The following is a 22,884-nucleotide window of genomic DNA, read 5'->3' on the forward strand; positions in this document are numbered from 1 at the left end:
TTTCCCCCACCCTGTTACATCACTGAACCCTTTCCCAAGGGGTGGTGGAAACCCTGCAGCTTGGGCAGGGGCTGGGCAAGCCTGGCTGGGTTTCCTGGAGCAAGCAGCCTTACATTAGCCAGGAGCAGGATGGTTTAATAAATTCTGTCTCTTATTTCTACTTCTCTGTGAAATGCTTCTTGTTTGCTGGTCACCAGCGGGAAGGGAGGTCAGGAGAAACGGGCCTCCCCAGCATCCTTCTTCCTGCAGCTGTTGAAACAAAATCCAGAACTATATAATCGCTCTGTCCCTCCCTTGGGTACCGTGGCACCTTCAGTCCCAGTGACAGCAGTGGTGTTGGGGCAGTTGGGTGACAGCCTCCTCTGAGGGTGCCAAGCACTGTGGAGCAGGCAGGGAGCCAGGCATCTTCCCTTCTCACTGATACAGGGCTGTAAACTTTCCCTGTGGTCCATGTCAGATGCTTGGGAAAAAGATGACAGCTTTGGTACTGCTGAGCCCAGGGCATCTCTGGTGCCCCCCATCTCTTTCGTTCTCCAACAAAACACATCCCACTGGCTGCAAATCGCAGCCAGTCTTGCTAAGCCACCATCTGTGGGGAGCAGAGGGGTTGTTCTCACCTGCCTTCTCCCTGTGTTGGGTCCCTGCTTGCTGCCTGCAGCACTGCCTGACTCCAGGGAGCTGCTGGGACTGTCCCGCTGCCTGGAACAGGAGCCGGAGTGCAGCTGCCATGCCTGATCCCAGACTACCTCTGATCTCCCCAGGAAGCTTTTGGCCCCTATGGCCTCTGTGAGCTCCCTGCCTGCACCTTCTGCCTGCACCCTCTGCCTGCAGTGCTCCTTCCTCTTGGCCACTTGCCCCCCAGCATTGTTTCACCACGTTTGTTTAGGTTGGCCCAGGTGCTGCAATGTATCCGCCTCAGCACTCAGGGTTTGTTTTGTTTTATGTCCCTTGTTTTGCAGCAGCAGCAGCAAATGCCCCGGAGCAGCCAAGAAGAGAAAGATGAAAAAGAGAAAGAAAAGGAGAAGGAGGGGGAGAAGGAGGAAGACAAGCAGGAAACAGAAAATGACAAAGAAGAACTGACAAAGTAAGGACAACCCTCCTTGCCTGGCTCATTTGTGTCTCCAGCAAGGTCTGGGCATAGGGCTGGGGTTGTGGTGGTGGGACATGGCATGAGCCAGGGCTACCTGACCTTGTGCAGGACCATATGTGCCCACTTCTCCTCCGCAGGTTCATTCCTCCTCCCTGCTGCTCCCAAAATGGGGAAGCAACTCTGATATGCCTTTTTTTTATATAAACAAAATAGACCCACAAAGCCCCTCTGATCCTACAGATTGTTTTATTGTTGAAGAGCCTCTAGGAATCAGAGGGGCAATCTGGGCACATCTGAGGGTAGCACTTCACCTTTACAGAATCACAGAGTCTTAGGGGTTGGAAGGGACCTTGAAAAATCATCTAATCCAACCTCCCTGCCAGAGCAGGGTCACCTAGAGCACATCACACAGGAACTTGTCCAAGTGGGTTTTTAATGTGTCCAGCAAAGGAGACTCCACAACCTCTCCGGGCAGCCTGTTCCAGTGCTCTGTCACTCTCACAGTAAAGAAGTTTTTTCTGATATTTACATGGAACCTCCTATTCTCCAGTTTGCACCCAAATGTTATTGATGTCAACATGAGCACTTCCAGACGAAGGGCTTCATCCAGCCCTGCCTCCCTCCCACCTGACAGGAGCGTCAGAGCCGTGGCAGGGAGAGGTTGGCACGCAGACCGTTAGCTAGCTGTAATGGGCTTAATACTTGGTTTAAAAGAACATCTGGCTTCATTATATCTAGGCTGCGAAGACATTTACCAGCAGGTCTCTTTCAGGAAGATAAATGAGGAGGAGGCAGGGATGAATTTGAATGATCTGGTATTAAACCTGTCTCTGTCAGGTCTCTGCGTGCACTTGGTGGTGGAGCTGCAGCCAGCTGTAGAAAGCAAACCCCACCACAAATCACCCCACCACCAACCCAGCCCTCTCCCAGCCGGGAAAAGAGCCTGCGTGTGCGAAAAAGTAACGCAGACCTGCCCCTTGGAAAGACCAAAAAAAAAAATCCCCAAACACGTGCAGAGAAATAATTGCTTGACCTAAAAATGAGACCAACCGAACAACGTTTTTTCTTCTCTCCCTGATTTTGCAGGGACAAGAATGACGACACATCCGGGGAAGACAACGATGAGAAAGAAACTGTCACCTCCAAAGGTCGCAAAACCGCCAACAGCCAAGGCCGGCGCAAGGGCCGCATCACCCGCTCCATGGCCAACGAAGCCAACAACGAGGAGGCAGCTGCCCCGCAGCAGAGTGCTGAGCTGGGTGGGTAGCAGTGTGTGTGGGGTCGGGGAGACCTTGGCAGGGCTTTCCACTGGGCTGGAATGGGATGTTGCCCTGCTCACAAAGGAGGGTTTTCCTTCGTGAAATCCTCCTTTTCAGGGAAGCAGCAATGAAGTTTATCTATCCTGTGAATTACCCAGCATGGTTTACCCAGGTAAAGTGGAGGCCTTTGCAATCCTGGGTTATCCTGGCTGAGTGTGAGTGGGTTTTATGGGCTCAGAGGGAAAGGAAAGCATTGTGGAAGATGAAAAGGGAAGATGGCGTTTTTACCAGCACATTGGCTGGGTTTGTGCAGGGCTCATGCACCTCTTTCACCCAGAGTTGTGTTTCCATCTGTGGTGACTCAGGCTTCAAATACCCTTGAGCTCTGTGTAGGAGCCTGCTTTGTCTTCCTGGGCTTGTCTAGGGCCCTGCCAGTTCTCCTGCCCTCCATGTTTCCAAATTTGCCTGGGCCTCAAGCAGTTGCAGGCTGTGGGGTTCAGCCCCTGGCACGGGTAATCAGGCTGGTCCCTTCTTCATCCCTGCAGCTGAAGGACATGGTGAGGAGGCAGCAGGTTACAGCTGCTGAGGAGCCTCTACCCTGGCTACAGTCATGCTCTGTACCCCAGTTTGAGCTTGTTCTGCACAAAAAGCAGTGTTTCCCATGTTGGTCCCCAGTACCCCTGCTTGTATCCCCCATCTGTAGCCAGCCAAGTGTGGTGGTCAGTATTTTCCTTCCTGTTCCCCCTGCACAAGGCTGCAGGGTGGCTGAGCACAGTGGGAAGAGGCCAGGATGGGCTGGATGAGGCTCAAGATGTGCCAAGATGAGGCCAAGTGTGCTGCTCATAACAGAGTACCCAAGGACCATCCCAGTTGGCCAGAGCTGGGCGATGCTGCGGTGCCTGTCTCAGGCCAGATGGGAATTTAGGCAGCATCCACAGCCCCCTGTCCAGTGCATCTGCCTCTCTTATCTGCAGCACCAGTAGCGATCAGCTGGGGGAACTGCCCATATATTGACTTGAAGAAGCCAATGAATGCATCAAGGAATTTGGCTGATTTTCCTCTGTTTTGTACTCTTTATCAAGTACAAAATTATTACTGTGCTACCTAAGGGGAGTAAAAATAAAAGCAGGGTGACTTCTCTCAGTTTCCTTGCTCTGCAGTTTCTTGCTTGTTCTGTTCTGTGTGCTATAAATCATCCGGAGGTGTTTCGCCTCCCTGTTCCTCTGCTGACAACTGGCTGAAGCCTTGATTGCGAGTGCTCTGTTTTCATACTGGTGATATAAATAGTTCCCAGCCCAACAGAGCCCTGCTTTCCCTCTCAAACTTGTTAAGCAATGCTGCAAAGAAGCAGCAGATAATGCCAGTAACTTAGAAGGGATTTTATTTTTCTTTTACCCCAGCATCTCAGAGTCATCCATAAACTTCACTGTGAACACAGGAAGACACTTTAGACCATGTTAAATTTGGAGAAGGGAATGGATCGATTCCAGTGACATATCTGAGCAATTGGTTTCACTTTATGTCTCTCCAAGAGTGCTTTAATTTAGGTTGGCTAAGAAAGTTATTGCATTTTAAATACCAATTGAACATTAAAAAAAAAACACAAAACCGTATTGTGGTTTAACTGCAGCGTGCCGGAGCTCCCCGTAGGCATCTGTTTCATAACTGTGCAACCTCAGTAAATACCATTAATCAAACCAAACGGGTCGTTTCTTTGACATTTCTTTACCATACAATAACAGTCGTCCTCAAGCTGAGCGAAGGGCCTCGCGCAGCGTGTTGGGGACACTGGCTTTTACATAAATGAGCAATGTGGCCCCGGCTCTGCCCGCAGCCAGGGGAAGCAGCAAGGTATCTGCTTCCCTCCCTCTTGGCCAGCGTCCCAAGGGACGGTGTTTCTGGGGGAGGTGGTGACCTGTGCTGGCTTCCGGGAGGTGACACCTGCAGTTGTGCTCAGCTGGCTGTGAAGGAGATTGCCCTGCCCGATGCCGTGGGCATCGCAGCCCGCGTTGTCCTCTCGCAGGGCTTCAGCTTCTTGGTAGAGCTTCTTGGAAGATGCTTCCTTCTTTCCTTGCCCGTATCCTTTATCCTGAACCTATCAGACTGTTTTCCATCTTAAAAGGACACTGTCAAAACATCTCTCATCACTGTTGAAATAATGCTTTGCCTGTTGTTTAGAGTAATAACCCCTTGGCAGCCTGAGCCGGAAATCTGTTTCCTTACTGAGTTGTTTTTTGCCTCTGACTCACACCCTGGTTTGTTATTGTAGGGTTTGCTCTAGTGCCAGGCTGCCAGCAGGACTGTTGCATAGTGAAGGCTTTATGCAGGACTTCAGTGTCCCCAGCACCTCACCTGGGATGGAGAAGAGAGGGAGCATCACATGCTGATGCCCCTCTCTGCCTGTCCTGGCCAGAGTTACACATCCCCCTATGATGGGCACTGCACTGGGTGAGCCCCCAGAATTGCTGGAAGTGGCTCTGAGTTGTCCCAGAGCCTGGTGAAGCCACCGAGGGAGCCCACAGTCAAGCTTGCCAACTCCCTTGATGGATGTGGTCAGGCAGAGTCACTGCTGAGGTGACGCTGTTTCTCCATCTCCAACAAGGGTGACGGTCCCACCCTGTGTCTGCCACCTCCTAAGCACACAACCAAAGTCGGCTCCATCTTAGGTACCTGGTGGTGTTGGGCCAAAGTGCATGGCACCAAATCAGCAGGAAACCTGCTGCCACTCTCCAGTCACCTGCCTTCCCTTCCAGTCCCAGATGAGAGGTTTTGCATCATCCAGACACATCCCAGGGGGCTGCTGTGCGGGGGTTACTGTGGAAAAGCCTAGAGAGCCCACACTGTGAAAGCCCTTTGGCACTGCATCTGTCATGCCTCTGGGGAATAGGTTGTGGGACAGGGTTGGGATATCTCCTCCAAACTCACTGGACTTGTTGGGTCCTGCTCCCACTGACTGCTCTCCTCTTCTTCCTTCTTCCCAGCTTCTCTGGAGATGAATGAAAGCTCTCGCTGGACCGAAGAGGAGATGGAGACAGCAAAAAAAGGTGAGCCACTTGTTTTTTTTCCTCTTGTTGACTCTGCTGGAGTGATCGGTAATGGACAGTGTCTGACAGCCAGACTCGGTGCAGGGAGGTGAGCCTAGAGCTGCGGGGACAGATTCTGCCCATCTTGGCGTTGGTTTGTTCCCAGCAAGTCTCATTGGGGGTTTTGGCAGAGGCAGGTGGTGGCAGCTTGGCCTGTCCAGCCCCAGGAGCTGTGCCGACACCAGGGACATCTGGGCTATGTCTGGAGGTTGCGCATCTCCCACGAGGCGGAGCCAGCTGTAGGAAATGGGGACAGCACTTTGCCTGTTGCATTTTGCAGCTCCTGGTGCCTGTAGCGTGAGGTGCAGCTTCATTCCGCTCTCCGGAGGTTCATGCTATTGGCACAGTCTGTTCCAGGCATGCCAAGAGCATTTGCAGCTCTGGAATTTAGGGAGAAGATGGTGAACCCCAGCACTCCGCAGCCATGTGCCGGGGAGCTCGCGAGAGCTGGGGCTGCTGGCAGTGTGGGGTGACTTTACATCCTGGCACTGATCCAAAGCCTTTGCTGAGACCGTTTTTAAAAACTGCTGAGTGTAGCACAGCCCTTCTTGCCACTTCCCCCTCCTCGTGCCGCTCCTGCGCCAGCTCTTTCGCTGCTTTATGGTGTTGGTTTTTTTTTGCCAAAGTCACGTCCTGTTGATGGGCTGTCGAGCTCACGTCCCCAGCCCGTGCATCCCGCTTGTACGGCTGCCGACTCTCCTGGCCCAGTGAGGATTGTAAATGGGAAATTAAAATGGAAATGAGGGCCGATGGGAATGGCAAACGCAAACAGGCGTGTTAGTGTGCTCAGCTCTGCTTGGAACATGCACCTGCTGTCGGGATGGTGATTACACGTTCTGGAGCTCCGGCTGCCCAGGTGCCGATGGGAGCTGTGGGCTTGGATTACTTTGCCTGTGAATATCTCAAAAGTGTTTGGCTCACTCGCCTTTAAGCTGTTCCAACCCTCTTCACAGCCCAGTGCCAGTCCTACGTGTTGCCGAGTGGGGCCTCTATAGACACAAACTTAATAGATAGACCTTAAGCAAGCAAACTGGCCTGGGGCCAGGTAATGGGGCGAGCAGGTGCTGAGCAGGGGAGGGTCATTAGAGGGATCTTTTCTGAGCGCCGCTTTCTTTTGGAGATTGCATCTGGTTGTTAAAAAGTGCCTCTTGCTGTTTTACGCTGGATGCTGGAGGTGTGCTCAAGTTTTAAAAAGAGCTGCCAAAGCCTGCATGGAGGAAGGATGAAGCATGGGAGCATGTAGCATCATTCCAAGTCAGGGGCCAGGACAGGGCAGAGTGATTTGCTGCTGTAAAACCCAATTGATGATGTTTTCCCCTCTGTTACAACCTGGGAAACTAAGATTGCAACACCAGACTTCTACAGAGAAGCCAAATTCCCCTTTGCCAGGAAGCAGCCGCTTTATTGCTTTGCACTGGCTCAGTTTGGCATTTCCAGGGACCAGTGCAGTGGGGCTTTCCAACTCACAGCGGCTGTGAAACTCCAGAGGTAACCTCAGGGTCTGGAGGAGGTGGCATCAGAGCTGGCTGCCAGCACAGCAGGGCAGGGGTGGAGGAGGCAACGGGCACTGGGCTCAGGTTGGGCTCCGAGACACAGGCACCATCCTCCTCACTGTAAGGACTTGGCTGCTGCAGGCACACTCTCCCTTGGCTATCGGTACTAGTTTGAGCCCACAGCCGGCTGGTTCGGGGAGGTAAGCAATTAAGGTGTGAGTCCTACAGAAAGTCAGCCCTAACACTCTGGAGTGCTTGTGCAGATGGGGATGGGGGCCTCTGCTCCCAGCACCCACTAGCTGGGAGATCAGTCTGACCTTGTCCATCCCCAGCTTTTTTGTGTGTGGTGTGAAGCTCTGGGCCATTTCTGCTCAGCGAGGTAAGAGAAAAAAGCCCTGGCACAGTGAGATGCCAACATTGTCTGCTCTGCTCCAGAGTCACAGAGCTGCACGGAGAATTTCCCACCAAGGGAAGGCAGGACTGTGTCTGCTGGGAGAGACAATAAAGGGGAGTACCATGTTATTAAAGTTAACTAGGGGAACGAAAACCTAGTGAGAGGCAAGCTCTTGCTTAATGACACTTTTATTACGCAATAAACTTTGATTCTCTGGTCTGTCAAAATGTGTGGAGATCGGTATAATTATGGGGTAGCGTGTTTTTCTGATACTGCCTTATTGCACTGTGGCTGTGATCCTAAAAACAGGAGGTCTTGATTAAGAGGAGTTGCTCGAGGATTTACCCCCTTCCCTTCCTGAGCCAGGAGCAGGCAGCACCCACTGCTCCACCTGGCTTTGCTGCCGGGCTGGGTGTGGAGACTTTGGGCAGTGGGATGGTGCTGCTCCTTAAAAGGCAATGTTTAGGCAGCTCCTGCCTTAGGGGGACCCACTGGCAGGAGCCCATGCAGGCAGAAGTTCAGGGTAGGCTGGCAGGGAGTTTGTGAGCAGCAGGCGAGCACCAACCTGGAGCATCTGAGTGGGTTTGTTGCTCCCCAGCCCCTCTGCCGAGTTTTGCTGAGTTGCAGAGCAGCTGCAATAGCACTAGAGCTGAACTTGATGAACCAGGAGGTTTCGGTCTGACCTTTGTCACTCTTTAAAGCCTGGTATCTGTTCTCGCCCCAGCTCTGGGTTTCCCCCCACCCCCCTTGGTGTCTAACAAGTGGTTTTGTTCTTTGGAAAGAGGTGGTGTGGAAATGGCAGCTTCTTGCTCACCTGAGGTTTGCCCGTGCCTTGTCGAGGTTCTTTCCTCCTCACTCTTGGGGCAGAGCCAAGCTCAGGCTCTTGATGCCTTTTCCCAGGCCAAGGAGCTGCAGAGGCCATGGGAGGGAGTTGGCATGATGAGGCAGAAGAGTGTTGGGCACGAATGAAAAAAGCTGATACCAGAGAGTTAAATAACCCATGAAGACTACTGAATAGTTCATTTTGGGTAGATATAAAATATTTCCCTGGATACAGAAGATATTCTTTTAGGGCTGATCTTCAGTTCTGCCAGCAAGCAGCTCAGAAAGCAAGATGAGTTTTGGACTGACCTGAACCATTTTTTTTCCCCAGACTCATTCTGTCCACAAAACTGAAAAGCAGGATTTTATTTTTTTTTTAAATACTGATTTCTTCAAATTAACACACAATGTGAAAGCCCATTGCAAGGACAGCCCAGCCTGCCTGTCCCCACCACCCACTGTCACAAGCAAAGCACCAGCATCTGCCTGCTCCGAGCAAGCTGCATGTTTGCCCTGAAGTTCACACGAAGCAACATGGAAACTACCAGGATGGGTGGACTGGGTGCCAGAAGGGCAAAATGGTGTCCGATACGTGAATTGCCCACGCCTGCCCTGGAAGAGTCTGTGGCCAACTGCTTCCAGTCCCCACCAGCCCAGATTGGAGCTTCTCTGCTCTTCGGCCAAGGTGTTACCCCTGGGGTGGTGCCTGCCGTGCCGCACCCCCGGAGCGGTGCTTTCTATCACCCTTGGCTGAACGTTTCTCCAGCACGTAGGAGCAAACTGCAAGGATTTGCTTAGTGAGTGTCAGCGAATGAAGCACAAAAGGCCTGTCAGGGGGAACTGCTGCGTAATTACTATAATTTACAGCCGGCATTTTAATTTTGAGTGTGTTTTTTTTCAACAATAAGGGAGCAGGAATAATATCCGAATCAGGTGAAGGAAGAGAGCTGGGCCCACCAGGCGTGGCTACTCACAGACTTGCTGCCTTGAGCCAGAGACTCCAGTTTTCCTGGCCCTACCAGAGAGGATGGCACCTCTTGGAGAGCAGGGAGGCTTCCCATCCCCTTCCAGGGTGAAAGGGTGGGGACACAGTGCAAAAGGAGAGTTGTGGTAGGAGGAAGAGAGCTAGGGAGGTCTATGGTCATGGGGTGGATGTTTCTGCAGCAGGTTAATGCAGTGGTCCAGCAACCAGCTCATCCCAAGGGGAAACCTGGGAGGTAAGGGTCCCCCGCTGGGGCTAGTGGAGGGGGAAGATGGCATTAGAGCTGAGCTGGCCGGGGGTCCTGACTCCAGACCTACACCTGGTTTGCTGGCACTGCCTCCCTCCAGAGAGGTGGCATGGTGGGTGTGGAAGCTGCTGGAGAGTTTCGCTGCAAGCTCATACCCGTGGGACACATCAGAGATATGCTTAGGTCCAGCTGCCAAAGGAGAGGTCCAGTGGGAGCGTGGCAGGCTGGTCCCAGCATCTCCTTCCCAAGAAATGCTGAGCATCACCCACCACAACGGCAAGAGCACACCAAGCCAGTTGTCTGCGTGATGGTCCCTCTGGCAACGTCCCTGGTGCCGGTGGGGACATGGGCTCACTGCCCGTGCACCATCCCCTCTGCTTTCCTTGGCGCAGCATCAGGAGCCTGACACTTGTCTGGATCTGCCACCCACTGGTTCCATGGCCCTGGAGAAGTTACCTTTCTTCTGCCTTGGTTCTCCCACGCACTGCAAACCACCCTGACTTCAGCGGGGGGGAGCAGTGCTGCACTGCACTCATTCATCTCAGCGATGCTGACCACGCTGTGGGGAAGCATTGGGTGGTGTCACTGACTCCATAGTGCCAGTCTTTCCCAGGATGGGGTTATGCCATGTTTTGGCTGTGCCGTGGCCAGAACTGCCTCCATCTCCACTCCTGAGAGGGTGCAAGAGGGGCTGGGGAATTGCACCAGGTACCGTTGGGCGTATGGGAATGAGATAACTTAGTTTTTTCCCCTGTAATCTTGATCTATTAATCCACGCAAGCTCCCATTAAGGGATCGTTTATGGACTCCCTCCACCCTCACCGAGGCTTGGGTGGAGCAGGGAGAGCCTTGGAACAACTCTGGTAAAAACCCACAGCTGCTGAGAGCTGAAGGGGGGTGTGAGCTGATGGCCCTCGGCTGCTGTACTGCCCCTCCAGCTTTCTCCTCTGCCCCCAAAAACACCAAGTGCACACTCCTGCGCTCTGTAGGCTGCTCTTATTTCCAGCCTCCACTTGTCAGTACCCTGGCACATGGTGAGACGGATGCCAGACCTCTCCCCATCTCTCCTCCGCCAGGGCAGCAGTGTGCCGGGGTGCCACGGCATCCTGCCGGTACAGCGCTGGGCTCTCCAGCACGCACCTCCCCAAAGAAAAGCGCCTTTGATTCACTTGAGAACGGAGGAAACTATTAGCCAAGCTTTGTTTTCCTGGATCCCTCCCCCTGCCGCTGACATTCAGAGGAGAGCGAGGGAGACAGAAAGTGAGGGAGGGAGGGCGGGAGCGGGTGCCAAGTGGCCGCACCCCTTGTCAGCTTGGGTCAGCGCCACGTTTGTTATTAATGCTCTGTCTAGAGGTCACATTCAGATGCAACGAGCCCCGGGTCAGCCAGAAGAACAGATTAGAGCTCGCTCGCTGCTCCGCCACATACCGACAGCACCGGCTCCCTGTCCCCAGGCTGGCAGGAGCGGAGCTGCAGCGCGCGATCGGCTGCTCCCTCCCCTTTCTCCTGCCTTTTTAAAAAATTATTATTATTTCTTGGCAACATCTGGCATCTCCTGGAACTGCACAGCCTCCCAAGCTGCTGAGTGAGGAGGTGAGGCAGGGGAGAAAATACTGGAGGCACTTCCATCCTCCTTAACAACCGTGGCTGCAGCCAACTGGAAAGCTCAGGCGAGTGAGCATAGGAGCACGGAGGACGCCGTTCCTTGCAGCCCCTCCGGAGGGAAGAGCACTGGGGACGGAGCATGTGTTCCCACCAACTTCTGGCATCGGGGTCAGGAGTCTCCCACCCGTGACCTGGTTTCCAGCCTTGGTATCCGCTCACTCGCCGCTCTTGGCTGCCCATGGCTCTGAAATCCTCTCACCCCCGGGATTTAAGGAACCAGCTTTGCTTTCTTCTCTGTCTCCGGCTGCTGCGAGGGAGCGAAAGCAAAATGCGTGGGGAGGGTGTGAGCGGAGCACTCGCAGCGCTTCACAGCAGGCTGCCGTGCCCAAGGGGGCTTTGAAGAAGTGCCCCGACACCCGCGTCTTTCCCGGCTCGCCTGCTGCACGCTCCGGGCACATTCCTTGCCCGCCGGAGCCGGAGAACGTAAGTCCAGCAGTGGGGTCTGAAGGATGGGGTTAACCTCGGGGCTGCATGTAGCTGCGTGCTTGCAGGCAGACCCTTCGTCCCAGCCAAGAACCGCAGCCTTCGTTAGGATCTGATAACTCGTTAGTCATAGTTTCAGTTGTGCTGGGGAACGAAGGGCTGTGCTAGGGAGCGTGTGGCAGGGGTGGCGGGATGCGGGGGCTGGAGGTGGCAGAGCTCATGGAGCCAGGGGGCCTGACTAGCTGAGGGCTTACTGGCACATGCTGGGGTGTCTTGGCTGATTGCTCCCCAATAACTACAGCGTGTGGAAGCAGGTGTTGCTGGTGTGGTCTGGTTTTAATGTAAAGAGGAGAGTGGCTGGGCTCCCTGCAGGGGGTTGCATGCAGGGGCTGCAAGCAGCTCCCTCCTGCTCCCTCCTCCTGAGCCCAGCAGGGGTGCAGCCACCTGTCTGGCCAGCTGCAGGCTCCCTGGACAGAGTCCCTGCCCCCCAGCTCTGCGTTGGGTAGGGGCACAGCCAGCCAGGGCAGGGGAAAGGGCAGCAAGGAGCTGGCATCACCCACAGCTGTCAAAGGTCACGCCACGCTGGGGACCACTGGCACAGGCAGCTGTCACCTCCCTGCTCCTGGGCTGTGCTGTGCCAGGTTCTGCTTTCCCTGGACGAGTCCTGCTTTCCCTGGATGGCACAGCATCTCGCCCACCACAGCTCCCAGCGTGCTGCTGCCAATGTTGGGCACAGCAAACTGCTCCATCCCTGCTGTCACACTTGGTGCGGGGCCACCGGCGCGCGATGAGCAAAGGGGGCCCAGCCGCTTGTTTGCTTTGGACAGCAGCCATGGGTTGTGACACAGGGGATGGGTTGTGACACAGGGGACTGTCCTCTTTTCCCCTGCAGCCTTCAGCGACTGGGGGGTGGGACTCCCACCCGGGCTTGTTATCTCTCGTGGTAGGTGGCCGGACATCCTCTTTTTTTATTTATTATTATTTTTGAGAAGTCTCAGTCTGCCAGCAGGGTGATGGAGGTCGTGGGTTTGGCTGGAGGGAGGCTGGGAGTTGCAGAGTTAAAGCTCCAACTTGTTTCTTGGCTTGCCAGGGCTTTTTGTGGTGCTCAGTGCCTGTGATGCCTGCCTCTTCCATGCAATTTGATAAGCTCTGGTGCTGGGATGGGGCAGGATACAGGCACCAGCTGAATGTTAACTCCTACTGTGCTGGGTATGGTGGTTTTCTCCAGGACCTGGGAGGCAAGGGAGAGGGGTTTCATTTTTCCTGGTGCCATCTGTTCAATACAGACATACCCACAGTCCCCAAGCCATGCCCTCACCTTGCACGGATCCTACCAGAGGTGCATCCCTTGGGCCCTGATAGCTTGTGGTTGTGCCAAGATCAGTCCATCCCGTGGGGGGTTTGTTGTTGGGTTGAAGCAGAGGTTGTACTGTCCCTTATGTCCAGGCTGGGGCTTGGAGGTGACACGTGGCAGCAGCATGGTGAAGGCTGGCAGCTGCCATGGCTCCCAGGCATGAGCAGGGCTGTGACCTGGAGCCCTAGTGTGGGATCACTGTGGTCCAGAGCCCCACAGTGTCAGAGCAGCCAAGTAGGGGTTTGAGAATGGAGATGCCCAGGTAGTACCTATTCCTGGGCTTCATGTTTGGTGGCTTCTAGGCAAAAAAAACCAAACAAAAGAGGAAGATGTTCTTTGGTTCATTCCCTGCTGATTTTAATCTTGAAGTTTTTTTTTGTGACAGTACTATGTCCCTGGGCTCACAGTCTCTCCATCCTGCATCCTACACAAGGTGCAGGGGAGGACCTTGGGAGCTGTTGGCTCAATGATGGCATCACGTGGGCAGCCAGGAGCCAGACAGACCGGAATGACCTGGCAATGTCCCGCAGCTCTGGCCCCATCAAGCACCACAGGAAGGACTGGCCATGCACTGGGCAGGGTTTCAGGCTGTGAGGTCTTATTTCCCAAAAAGCCTGGATGGTCCTCACCTGAGTCACCTCCTGGGATGGACAGACCAGGGTGCTGCTGCACCCATCCTTAGGCTGCAGTTGTGACTTCCACCTCCAGCTGTGGGACTGGGGATGCCCAGACACCCCTGCAGAGACTGCAAGGACACGGGGGCCAGTCTCACTCCTTCCTCCTCTTCCTCCACCGTGTTGGGTTGTCCCAGTGCTGGCAGGAGCCCTGTGCGTGGGTAGCACCATCTTGCCAGGACTTTCCCCCTTTGGCATGATGCTTTTGCTCCCAAGTCTGGGATCAGCACTAATCCCCTGGCGCAACCCTTCCCAGCTGGGACATCACCTGGACTTCCCTGCCTGCCTGCTGCCACCTCCTTGCCTGGCCTGGTCCTCCCCATCCATAATAGGGCTCTCTGCTCCAGCCTCTTGAACTGCCTTGTCACCCCAGTCAGAGTCATCTCTGGAGCATAGGAGGGTGGGGAGAGCCTTGGCTTCATGGTAGGGACTAAGAGCTGCTGCCCCAAGTTCTCCCAGGCATGGCAACACTTCCTGCAGCCATCCCAAAGGAAAGGGAGCACTGCTCACCTTCCTGACTGCCCAGTGGTGGCTGAGACATGGCTGTGGGATGTATTTTGTTCCAGAGGCAGTCAGCATAGTGCCTTTTTTTCCCCTTGGAAAGAAAAACACTCTTGTAGGTCATCCCCTGGCCTAGGAAGCTGTTCAGACGGGTGCTGGTGACCGTATTGTTCCTGTGGAGTTTGGCTTGCATGGAGAATGTTTCCCATCCTGCAGGGATAATGCTGTCCTTGTGCAAGTGTATCTGGTGTTAAACCCTTCTCCTTTTTCTCTCCTGTGTTCACAGGTCTCCTTGAGCATGGGCGGAACTGGTCAGCCATTGCCAGGATGGTGGGCTCCAAGACCGTGTCACAGTGCAAAAACTTCTACTTCAACTACAAAAAGAGGCAGAACCTGGATGAGATCCTACAGCAGCACAAACTGAAAATGGTGAGAGCCCTGTCTCAGCCTGTGCTGGGCACTGTAGATACTTCCCAGGCAGTGCTTATGTGCTTCCCACGGCCAAGGAGGGTCTTTATCATCTTGGAGAACATACTGGAGTGAAAAATCTTGGGCCTTGGGAGTGGGAAGCAGTGCAGGAAAGGGTTGTCAGGCCCCAGGAGGTCCGGAGGAGGGGGAGCAGCTGTGTGGGAGATGCCTGGGTGTCTGGAGCATGGCTGGTACGCAGGGAGATAAGAGGGAACAGAAGGAGGAGCGGGGCTGTGGTGTGTTGGCCAAGACACAAGCTCAGTCCTGGCTGCACAAATACTTTGACTCCGTTGAGGTTTTGCTGTTCTGCCCCCAGGAGTAGAGAGCCTGGCTGGGCACGCTGTCTTTGTGCCTTGCAGGTACTGCAGTTACCTGGTAAAATGCTGGTTTGCCCCAAAGAAATTCCAGGGTTTAGGACAATGTGAGGAAGAGCTGTTCCAGACAGAGATGACAGTTTTCTTCAGGGCTGCAAGCAGATGCACACCTCTCTGTGCCTCAGTTTCTCAGAAGGGGCTAATGCTGCTGCTTTTCTGGCATGTGGTGCAGGGCATGAATGAAGTGGGGTTTGTTTAGTATTCTGGAGATAGGACAGACAGCTAAGAGCCACTAAGGATTATAATTATTTCATTTGTAGAGTATCCTGGGGTTCCTGGTTTCTGGCTAATAGAATTCACATGGCTAAGCCCCCAAGGGGTGCTTTGAAAATGCAAAGGACAATGTTCAATGCAGGAATCTCTCCAAGCCAGCTATTACAGCAAGAGTAAAAAGAAAGACAGGAAAACATTCAATGACTCACCCAGGAATTTAATATCCTAGTCAGTCTATAGGAATGAGAGAAAGAGAAGACATCGGCGATTCTTTTTTTATTAATTCTCTATGCACAGAGACACTCCTGTGTTCCCATGTTTCACTGAATTGTTTTTAGAAACAAAGCAAACAAACTATGTAAAAGACCCCAAGACCAATATAAAGAGTGGAATGAAACGTGCATCAAGCCCTCCAAATATAAAATGCTACATTATAAAGGTATCATTGTTTGTTACTGGGGAGAATCTGAAATAAGATCATAGAGCTTAGCTGGCAGTGGAGCTGGTGTATATTAATTTACTCTGCTTCCTAATGTTTCAGAAATTATATCACGGAAGTCTTTTTCTGCAGAACTACATTTTTCCCTGCATCCGTCCCTCCAAGGCAGCCACTAGACTTCTCCACTCTAATTGCTCACTCTCACTTGCAGTTTATATCAGGAGCATCATTTTATTTTTTGAGCATTGGAGGCTATGGGATTCTGTTGTGGAGAAGAACAATGAACGTTCAGCTGTTATTTATTGTGTTCTATTGTTTTGTGGCAACAGCAGATGCCAGAAAGCTGAATAAAATAAAAGAACAACTGAGATTAAATGGCCATAGACCTTCCTTCCTGACTCCTAAATATACTTGCAAGCAAACCAGGCCTCCAAATCTCATCCTGTACCCAGTAGTCAGCTGTGACCTCTGTGGAGGAAGCATGTGGTGAGGCAGTGTGGCAGTGCCATGGTATCTCCAAATTATTCCCTGGCCTCACCACCAACAGCTAATGTTGATCATGTGTGGGGAAACACAGTGGTTCTGCTTTTCTTCCTCTTGTTTAGCAAGAATAAACTTAATTAGCAGATCTTGTTCGTTTCCCAAATGGGGCTCATTAGTATTGTAGCCCTGTCTTCCAGGTAGGTGTGACAGCAGGTTTCAGGAGCATGCAGGTGACTCGAAGGAGCTGCAGGGATGGGTGGACAGCAGTGACCAGGGTGGGACGTGAAGCAGAGCCTGGCAGGTCCCCTCCCTCCCCAAAACGTGGCACAGCGCACTGTGGAGCAGGATGAGGGAGATTTGGGGACCCTCCAGGCATCCAAGGAGAAGGCTTTGGGTTGCCGCAGGTTAAAGTGCCTGGCATGCTGACACTCCTTTTCTGCCTCTCCAGAGCCCGCATGGTCTGTACACTCCCATGTGCCATGACAGGGGTTTTAAGTCACATCCTTTTACCAGAGTGGTTCTTCCCCAGGGCAGGAGCACACAGGGGCCAGGGAGCTGCACGTGGGCAGTGTCAGCACACAGAGCCCCATCTCCCCCCACTCCCATGCTGCTCAGCACTCACAAGACCTTTCTCCAGCCCAGAATCCCACTGCGCTCCAATGGGGCTGGGTGTTGCAGATCCTCACCCTCTTCCCTCTGCAATATCCCCATGGATCAGGGTGTCCCTGCCAGCCAGCTGCAGCAAGGGCCAGGCAGCCTGTCAATGCTGGGGCAGGGTCAGGCCACCTCGAGGCTTGGCTGTGTGTTTTGGGTTGGTTTCGCTGCCGAGCCGCTCGGGTGTGTCCCTGGGATCCGCGTCACTTAGCTCTGATCTTCTGCATGCCGCGCTCTCTAATCTCACATCTGAGGAAAGCAGGGCATTGGGGCACATCGTGTCCTCAGAGTTGTTGCTCTTGTTAGGAGTTGGAGATTAGATGCTGTCTTCACCAGGACCTCTTTGTGGTGTGATTGTTATTTTGGTCTAGTGACTGCTGGGGCTTGTTTTGGCTTGTGTAGTGAAGATGAGAGAGTAATTTCTTGGCTGGTGATGATACTACTTGGAGGACCAGTCTTTTGGACCCCTCCAAACAACACCTATGCAATTCCTTGCTTTTTTTTTGGGTGGTACTGGCTTTGCACAGCAAAGCTGCTCCAGGAGGACAGCCTGATGACCTCTTCTTCTGGAGGGTGAACAAGTCTATCTTGCATTGCTGGAGAGCATTTATCTGAGGATGTGGAAGTGATACCCTCCTCGCCATGGTGGGCAAAGAAGTCCTGTCTGTGGGATCATCTCTCAGTCTTTTCCCATTGCTGTTGGCTGCTCCTGCAGCAGAGAACAGGAGTCATGCTGTGGTTAGACCGAGTCCTGGTGCAGTCCCAAATACACATCATTACCTCACACCAGTCGGGGAGTGCCTGGTCCTGCTGAGGCTGATGCTGATGGGAGGTACCAGTGTTCGTAGTGGGGTTTGGAAGCTGTTTTGGCTGGTGCTTCCACATCAGGTGGTGAATGCAAGGAGGGGCCAAATTTGTCAGGATGGCTGCTCTGCCTGCAAGGCAGAGGGCCAGAGAGATGTCAGGTCTGAGGGCTTTTGGCATCTCCATCTCGTCCTCCAGGACAAGACAATGCAGGGAGGGAGGCAGTGCCCAGACAGTGCCTGGAACAGCAACAGTGGGAGGCAGGGGAAGAACTGCCCACCCTAGCCAGGCTGGGAGTCAGCTTGCTGGATGATCTTGGTGAGGCAGGCTGCTCACATGGCACCAAGTCATGGATGCTCCTGCAAAAATACCTGGTGATAGGTAGAGACCAGAGACCCCATGGACTGGGATAGCACAAAATGAGCATCAGAGTACCCACAGGAAATGGTTGTGACATTTTCTTGTGGCCTCACTGGTAATTACTTGGATTAAGAGTATGTTATGACAATGGGAGATGCCTGGTCCCAGGCATGGCTCACAGAGACTGTTCCATGTCCACCACAGTCATGGCTGGGATCCCATGTCAGATGTGGTATCCCTGTGGCTGCTTACAGAGACCGAGCAGAAAGAGACCCCTTGCTTGGGCAGGGTGCCAGGAGCAAGGCTACACAAGGGGGCCATTCTAAGAGCCACAGTGGTGGCCTAACCATGTCTCTAGATACATCCAGGATCTGCTGCCTGGGTTTCACATAATCTTCCCTAAATACCAGCAGTGAGATCTGCCAGGAGAGGGACCCAGAGTGCCCCCAGGGCAGCTCTGTTGGCAGCTGCCAGGCTCTGGCCTTGGAGGGTGCCAGGGCAGAGGCTGGTTCCCAGCTAATTCCCCAGCGAGGAGCCTGTTCCTGCCTGGGGCTGAGTCATGGACCCGTGAGTAAGAGGCAGAGAAGCCTTTGCCATAGTAACGTCGGCGCTTTGTGGCAGCATTAGCATGATGGGAACTGCTGCTCAGACAGGAACGTGGGGCTGCTGAACGGCTGCTGTGGCCGAGGCGCCAACACTGGCAGTGCCAGGGCATCCCCACGGTGCTGGGATGGGCCAGGGCACCAGGGAGCCCTGCCGTGCTCCCACCACCTCTCCATGCCTTCACAGAGCCCTTTCTCAAGTGCTTTTTTCCCCTCTCTCTTGCCCTGTTTGATAAAAATAGATTTTGAGCGAGCAGTGTTTCCAAGCAAAAAGTAGTTGTATTTGTTTGTTTTATCTGGAAGTTTTTTACAGGATTGAAAAGCTGGGAGGGGGAGGGGGGAGGGACCAGCTCTTCCCAGCACAGAGGTCCAGAAGCAAAGTTAACGTTTCCACCACGGCTTTATCTTTTCATCCATGTAAATAAACGTCCTACACACGTCATTCGTGTGGGGTTTGCAGGGAGAGCCGGAGATGATGGGCCTGTTCCTACTGGTAATATTTACTCAAGCAACAAGAGCAGGAAACAATAGCAAAGCCGAGACTTTTCCTTTAGGTCGGCGGGAGGGAGCAGCTCTCCATGGCCTCGTGGCTGTGGCATGTGTCCCAGCAAGTGGGGATGGGGCCATCATGGGGCAGGATGGGGCACCAAGCACCTCGCCTTTGGGATGCTGTGCTGCATGAAGTGTCCCCACCACCCATCAGTGACAGCCTCCCCAGCACGAGAGTCAAAGTCCTTTGGCAGCACCTGACTCAAAAGCTGGTGCACAGAAATGTTGGCTGGGCCATTTCTGGGGCATCAGCTCCGTTATCTGCAGCTGAGCGTCAGGCATGCAAGTCTGGTCCCAAGGAGACTGATTTTTGGAGGGTTTGCCCAGGGAGACCGTGGCAGTGTTAGCATCCCTCTCAGCCCTGCAAGCAGGACCAGTGCTGTCTGGTCCCACATGGCTTCCCATGGAGTTTCATTCTCACCATCTTCTGCCTCTTCCCCAGGAGAAAGAAAGGAACGCCAAGAGGAAGAAGAAAAAAGGCACCGCTGTTCAAAACGAAGAAGCTGCCTTCCCTCCTGCAGCTGAGGACGAGGAGATGGAGGTGTCGGGGGCGAGTGGGAATGAAGAGGAGATGGCTGAGGAGGCAGAAGGTGAGGGGGCTGTGGTGGGGGGACACACTCAGCTCGTGGCATTTTGGATACCTCTGGATTTCACGCGTGTAAGGAGTGTCCTGGATCACTGCCTTCTCCTGGTCTGTCTCTTTGGATGGTTATTTTTGGGAGCGCTTTGGTTCCCAATTTCCATCAGTGCACGCTCCAAGAGCACCCAGCTTATCAGAGCCTTGTGTGGCTTGTGTGCCCTTGTAAACAACACTTCATGGTGGTTCCCTCCAAAGGAAGGTCTCTAGGTCCTTCACAGGGTTAGATAGCCACCACCATGGGCTCGTGAGGAGCTTAGGATGGGCTCCAGGAGGTTTAACCCGTCAAGGTTTGCATGTGCCCATCCCTGTCCCATCAGTGCACCGCTGCTGCTGCTACCTTGGGCAGTGGAGCTCCCAGTGGCCAGCACTACCAGCAGAGGCAGTGGAAGCCCCAGTTTCCCACTGACAAGGCTGGTGTACCTTAGTGGGTCTTTTCCTCCTCCTTTTCCCTTTTAAGGCAGCATTTTCCTCCCTCCCAGCCAATACCAAGGAAAGGAAACAACTTGAAAGTGACAATTTTCAGCTATTTATCGCTTAGAAAGCGCAGCAGCGAGTTTGGAGAAAAAGCGCATAATTTTCCAACAATAGCGCCATTTGACTTTTGTCAAAGTAATTTAATAACTTAACCAGCACTGCTGGCACCACGCTGGTTCCTGGCCTTAGCACTCAGGCTAATGGGACTCAAAATGGGAAATCTTTTCAAATCATCGTTGCGAGTGACTCATTACAAGGCAGATTCCAGGTAAATCTTTGTGCGAGGTGATACGTGACTCAGAGGCGCAAAGTAAAAGGTAGTTATTGCTCTTTGTAAGAGCACTTGAGAGGAAACAATGTATTTTTGAGATTAGAGACGGATCTCTTGACATGCTCCCCAACCTTATCAGCCAAGCCTTGTTTCTTGTTCTGCTGCTGGGTTGGGCTACAGAGCTGAAGAAAGGCAAAAGCAGGGGGATGAAGTGTCACGGGTGCAGAAGTGCTGGGGCTGTTGCGCACAAGATGGCTGGCTCCCAGGTGACATTTGGGGATGATCAGGGAATAGCTTGGGGTCATGTGGCCAGCTGGAGATGGGGAGAAGGTTATGGCATGGGGGTTCAAGTGTAGACCACTGATTCAGCATCTGGAAGGAGCATGCTGGAGCCTAGAGTTTGGCTGAGCCTGGGACAAGGCACCATTGGATGTCTTGATGTGGCATTTAGGGTAGTAGTTGGGGGGACAGTTTGACCAAAGGCACCGTAAACCTTGTCCCTGGGTGGGGGACGGGACACCTTATTGCTTGACTGCAAGTGGGTGAAAGGTTGGAGAAGGCTGAGATTCCTGACCAGTATGGTGCATTTTCCTGTGGAGGAAGGATGGATGTGCACCAATGTACAGCTCTTGGGACACAGTCCCTCTGTGCCACTCATCTTGCCAGCATTTGAAAAGCTGCCTGCACTGCCATGGAAAGGGACAGGTCAAGGAATGTGTGGGAGGAAGGCTTTGGGCACAAGTATGAGAGCCATGCCAGGCAGGGACATGCTGAGATGGGACTGTGGAAGTCTCCTAGTGCTCCTGGCCCTACTTACGTGTGTCCAGCAAAGCTTGGAGGGAACGATCCTCTCTCCAGCTGTAGAGACAATCTTTCAGCAGCACCTCCATCTGCAGCGACACATTGAAGTGCGTGCTTCCAGCTCACTGGAAGCCGTTGGTGGCAGATTTGAGAATGATCCTTTCCATGTAATAATTAATTTGTCCCACAGCACTGCCAGGGCTGTGCTCTCACCGACCCTGACCTCCTTTCTTTTGCGGCTGGCGGCTTCAATAACAACAAACACACGTGGTGTTTTGGGATGGTCCCCAGCTGCCCTGGGGTGGCAGAGCCAGGGACACGGGCGACGTAAGTTGGCAAGCAGGGTACCAGTGAGGTGCCTGACCTGGAGGGAGCAGAGCTGACCCAGAGCCAAGGGTGAGAGGGCAAAGAGGTAGCAGGTCCTGTCCTGTGGATCCAGCCAGCTGCCAGGGTTTTCCCTTAAAATCCAGCTTCCCAATCACACGGTCTCCAGGCTTTTGGGTGTGTGGTTTTGCATTTGGGTGGGGGTTAACAACAGCCATCATGCTGGGCAAGCAGAGAGGCCCCCAGAGCATCCCTTTGCTTAATAGGCTCTGGATCCTGGGATCCCGGGACTGGGATAGCAGCCTTGGGATCATCTCCCCCTCAGAGGAATGAGAGCGTTCTCCTCCCATGGGAGGGGGCGGAGGCAGTGATATGGGAAGCGAGAATCTTGGGCTGATCCTTATTTTTATTTCTTCCCTTTTCTCAGCTGCAGTAAATAACAGCTCCGACACCGAGAGCATTCCTTCGCCAAGGCCCGAAGCCAAAGAAGGAGGCGAAAACGGGGCCAAGGCACCACCCGGGCCAGGAGGTGACTCTGGTACAGAACCGGCAGTCAAGTTGGAAGAGGCTCCAACACCCCCCGAAGCTCCCGCTGCTCCCACCACCAACCCCGCTCCCGCTGCCAGCCCCCCGCCGGAGGCAGCTCCTGAACCACCCAGCAGCGAGGAGAAGGTGCAGGAGGACCTGGTGGTGGACGTGGTGAAAACGGAGGAGCCAGAGGAGAAGGTGAGCGAAGAGCCCTGCAAGAGCGAGGTGAAGAAGGAGGAGAGTGAAGACAGCCAGGAGAAGGACAAGGGGAATGACAAGAAGGTGGAAAGCAGCATCAGTGGTGGAGGGATGGCGGGGACGGAGGGGACGCCCAAGGCCGAGAAGAAGGAGATCCATAAAGGCAGCAAAGGCCCCGGGGTGAACCCTGACAGTGACTCCAGCGCGACCTGCAGCGCAGATGAGATGGATGAGCAGGATGCTGTGGACAAGAGCAGGTAGGAGCGGGGAGAGAGGTGGGCAAGTACACGGCCCGAGGGCCAGACAAGAATCTCCGTTGCGTGCTGCAGTGCCCAAGTGTGCTTTCATGAGCTTCTCCTTGGGAATATCACCACTCAGGCGCTCCCCCAGGCAAAGGGACGTGCCCAGCTGTGTCCTCAAGTGACTGTCGCCCTTTGGCTGTCACTTGCCAAGGGGCTGTGACACAACGGGCAGCACCATGTCCCAGCGTACAGGTGCTACTGGGTAATGGCCGCAGGCAGGTGTTGGATGCAGAGCCACTGTGTCTGCTGGTGACAGCCCATCTGAGTGACGCAGTGAAGCAGGACATGCCCTCAGGGACAGCAGAGTTATGCAGGGACACAGGCTGCTTTGCCAGTATCTGGCATAGGGATGGTTTCTGTCCGAGTCAGCGTTGGCAGGAGAGAAGTTGTGTCAGAGTTGTGTTCCCAGAGCA

General features: G+C 53.7%; 1 protein-coding gene across 16 annotated transcripts in view; it reads left to right on the plus strand.

Moving 5' to 3' along the window:
* Positions 1–22,884, plus strand: part of NCOR2 (nuclear receptor corepressor 2) — a 235,548-nt gene that overhangs the window by 175,813 nt on the left and 36,851 nt on the right. For 14 of the 16 annotated variants that reach the window (XM_051633721.1, XM_051633729.1, XM_051633730.1 and 11 more), the window contains 6 exons: positions 960–1,084; positions 2,177–2,349; positions 5,331–5,393; positions 14,274–14,416; positions 19,376–19,523; positions 21,871–22,426. In XM_051633721.1, coding sequence (XP_051489681.1) covers positions 960–1,084; positions 2,177–2,349; positions 5,331–5,393; positions 14,274–14,416; positions 19,376–19,523; positions 21,871–22,426 — 1,208 coding nt within the window. The remainder of the gene's footprint in view (positions 1–959; positions 1,085–2,176; positions 2,350–5,330; positions 5,394–14,273; positions 14,417–19,375; positions 19,524–21,870; positions 22,427–22,884) is intronic. The other 2 variants (XM_051633724.1, XM_051633728.1) reach the window with 1 other exon arrangement.

The sequence above is a fragment of the Apus apus genome, chromosome 16 (assembly GCF_020740795.1).
Source record: "Apus apus isolate bApuApu2 chromosome 16, bApuApu2.pri.cur, whole genome shotgun sequence".
NCBI lineage: Eukaryota > Metazoa > Chordata > Aves > Apodiformes > Apodidae > Apus > Apus apus.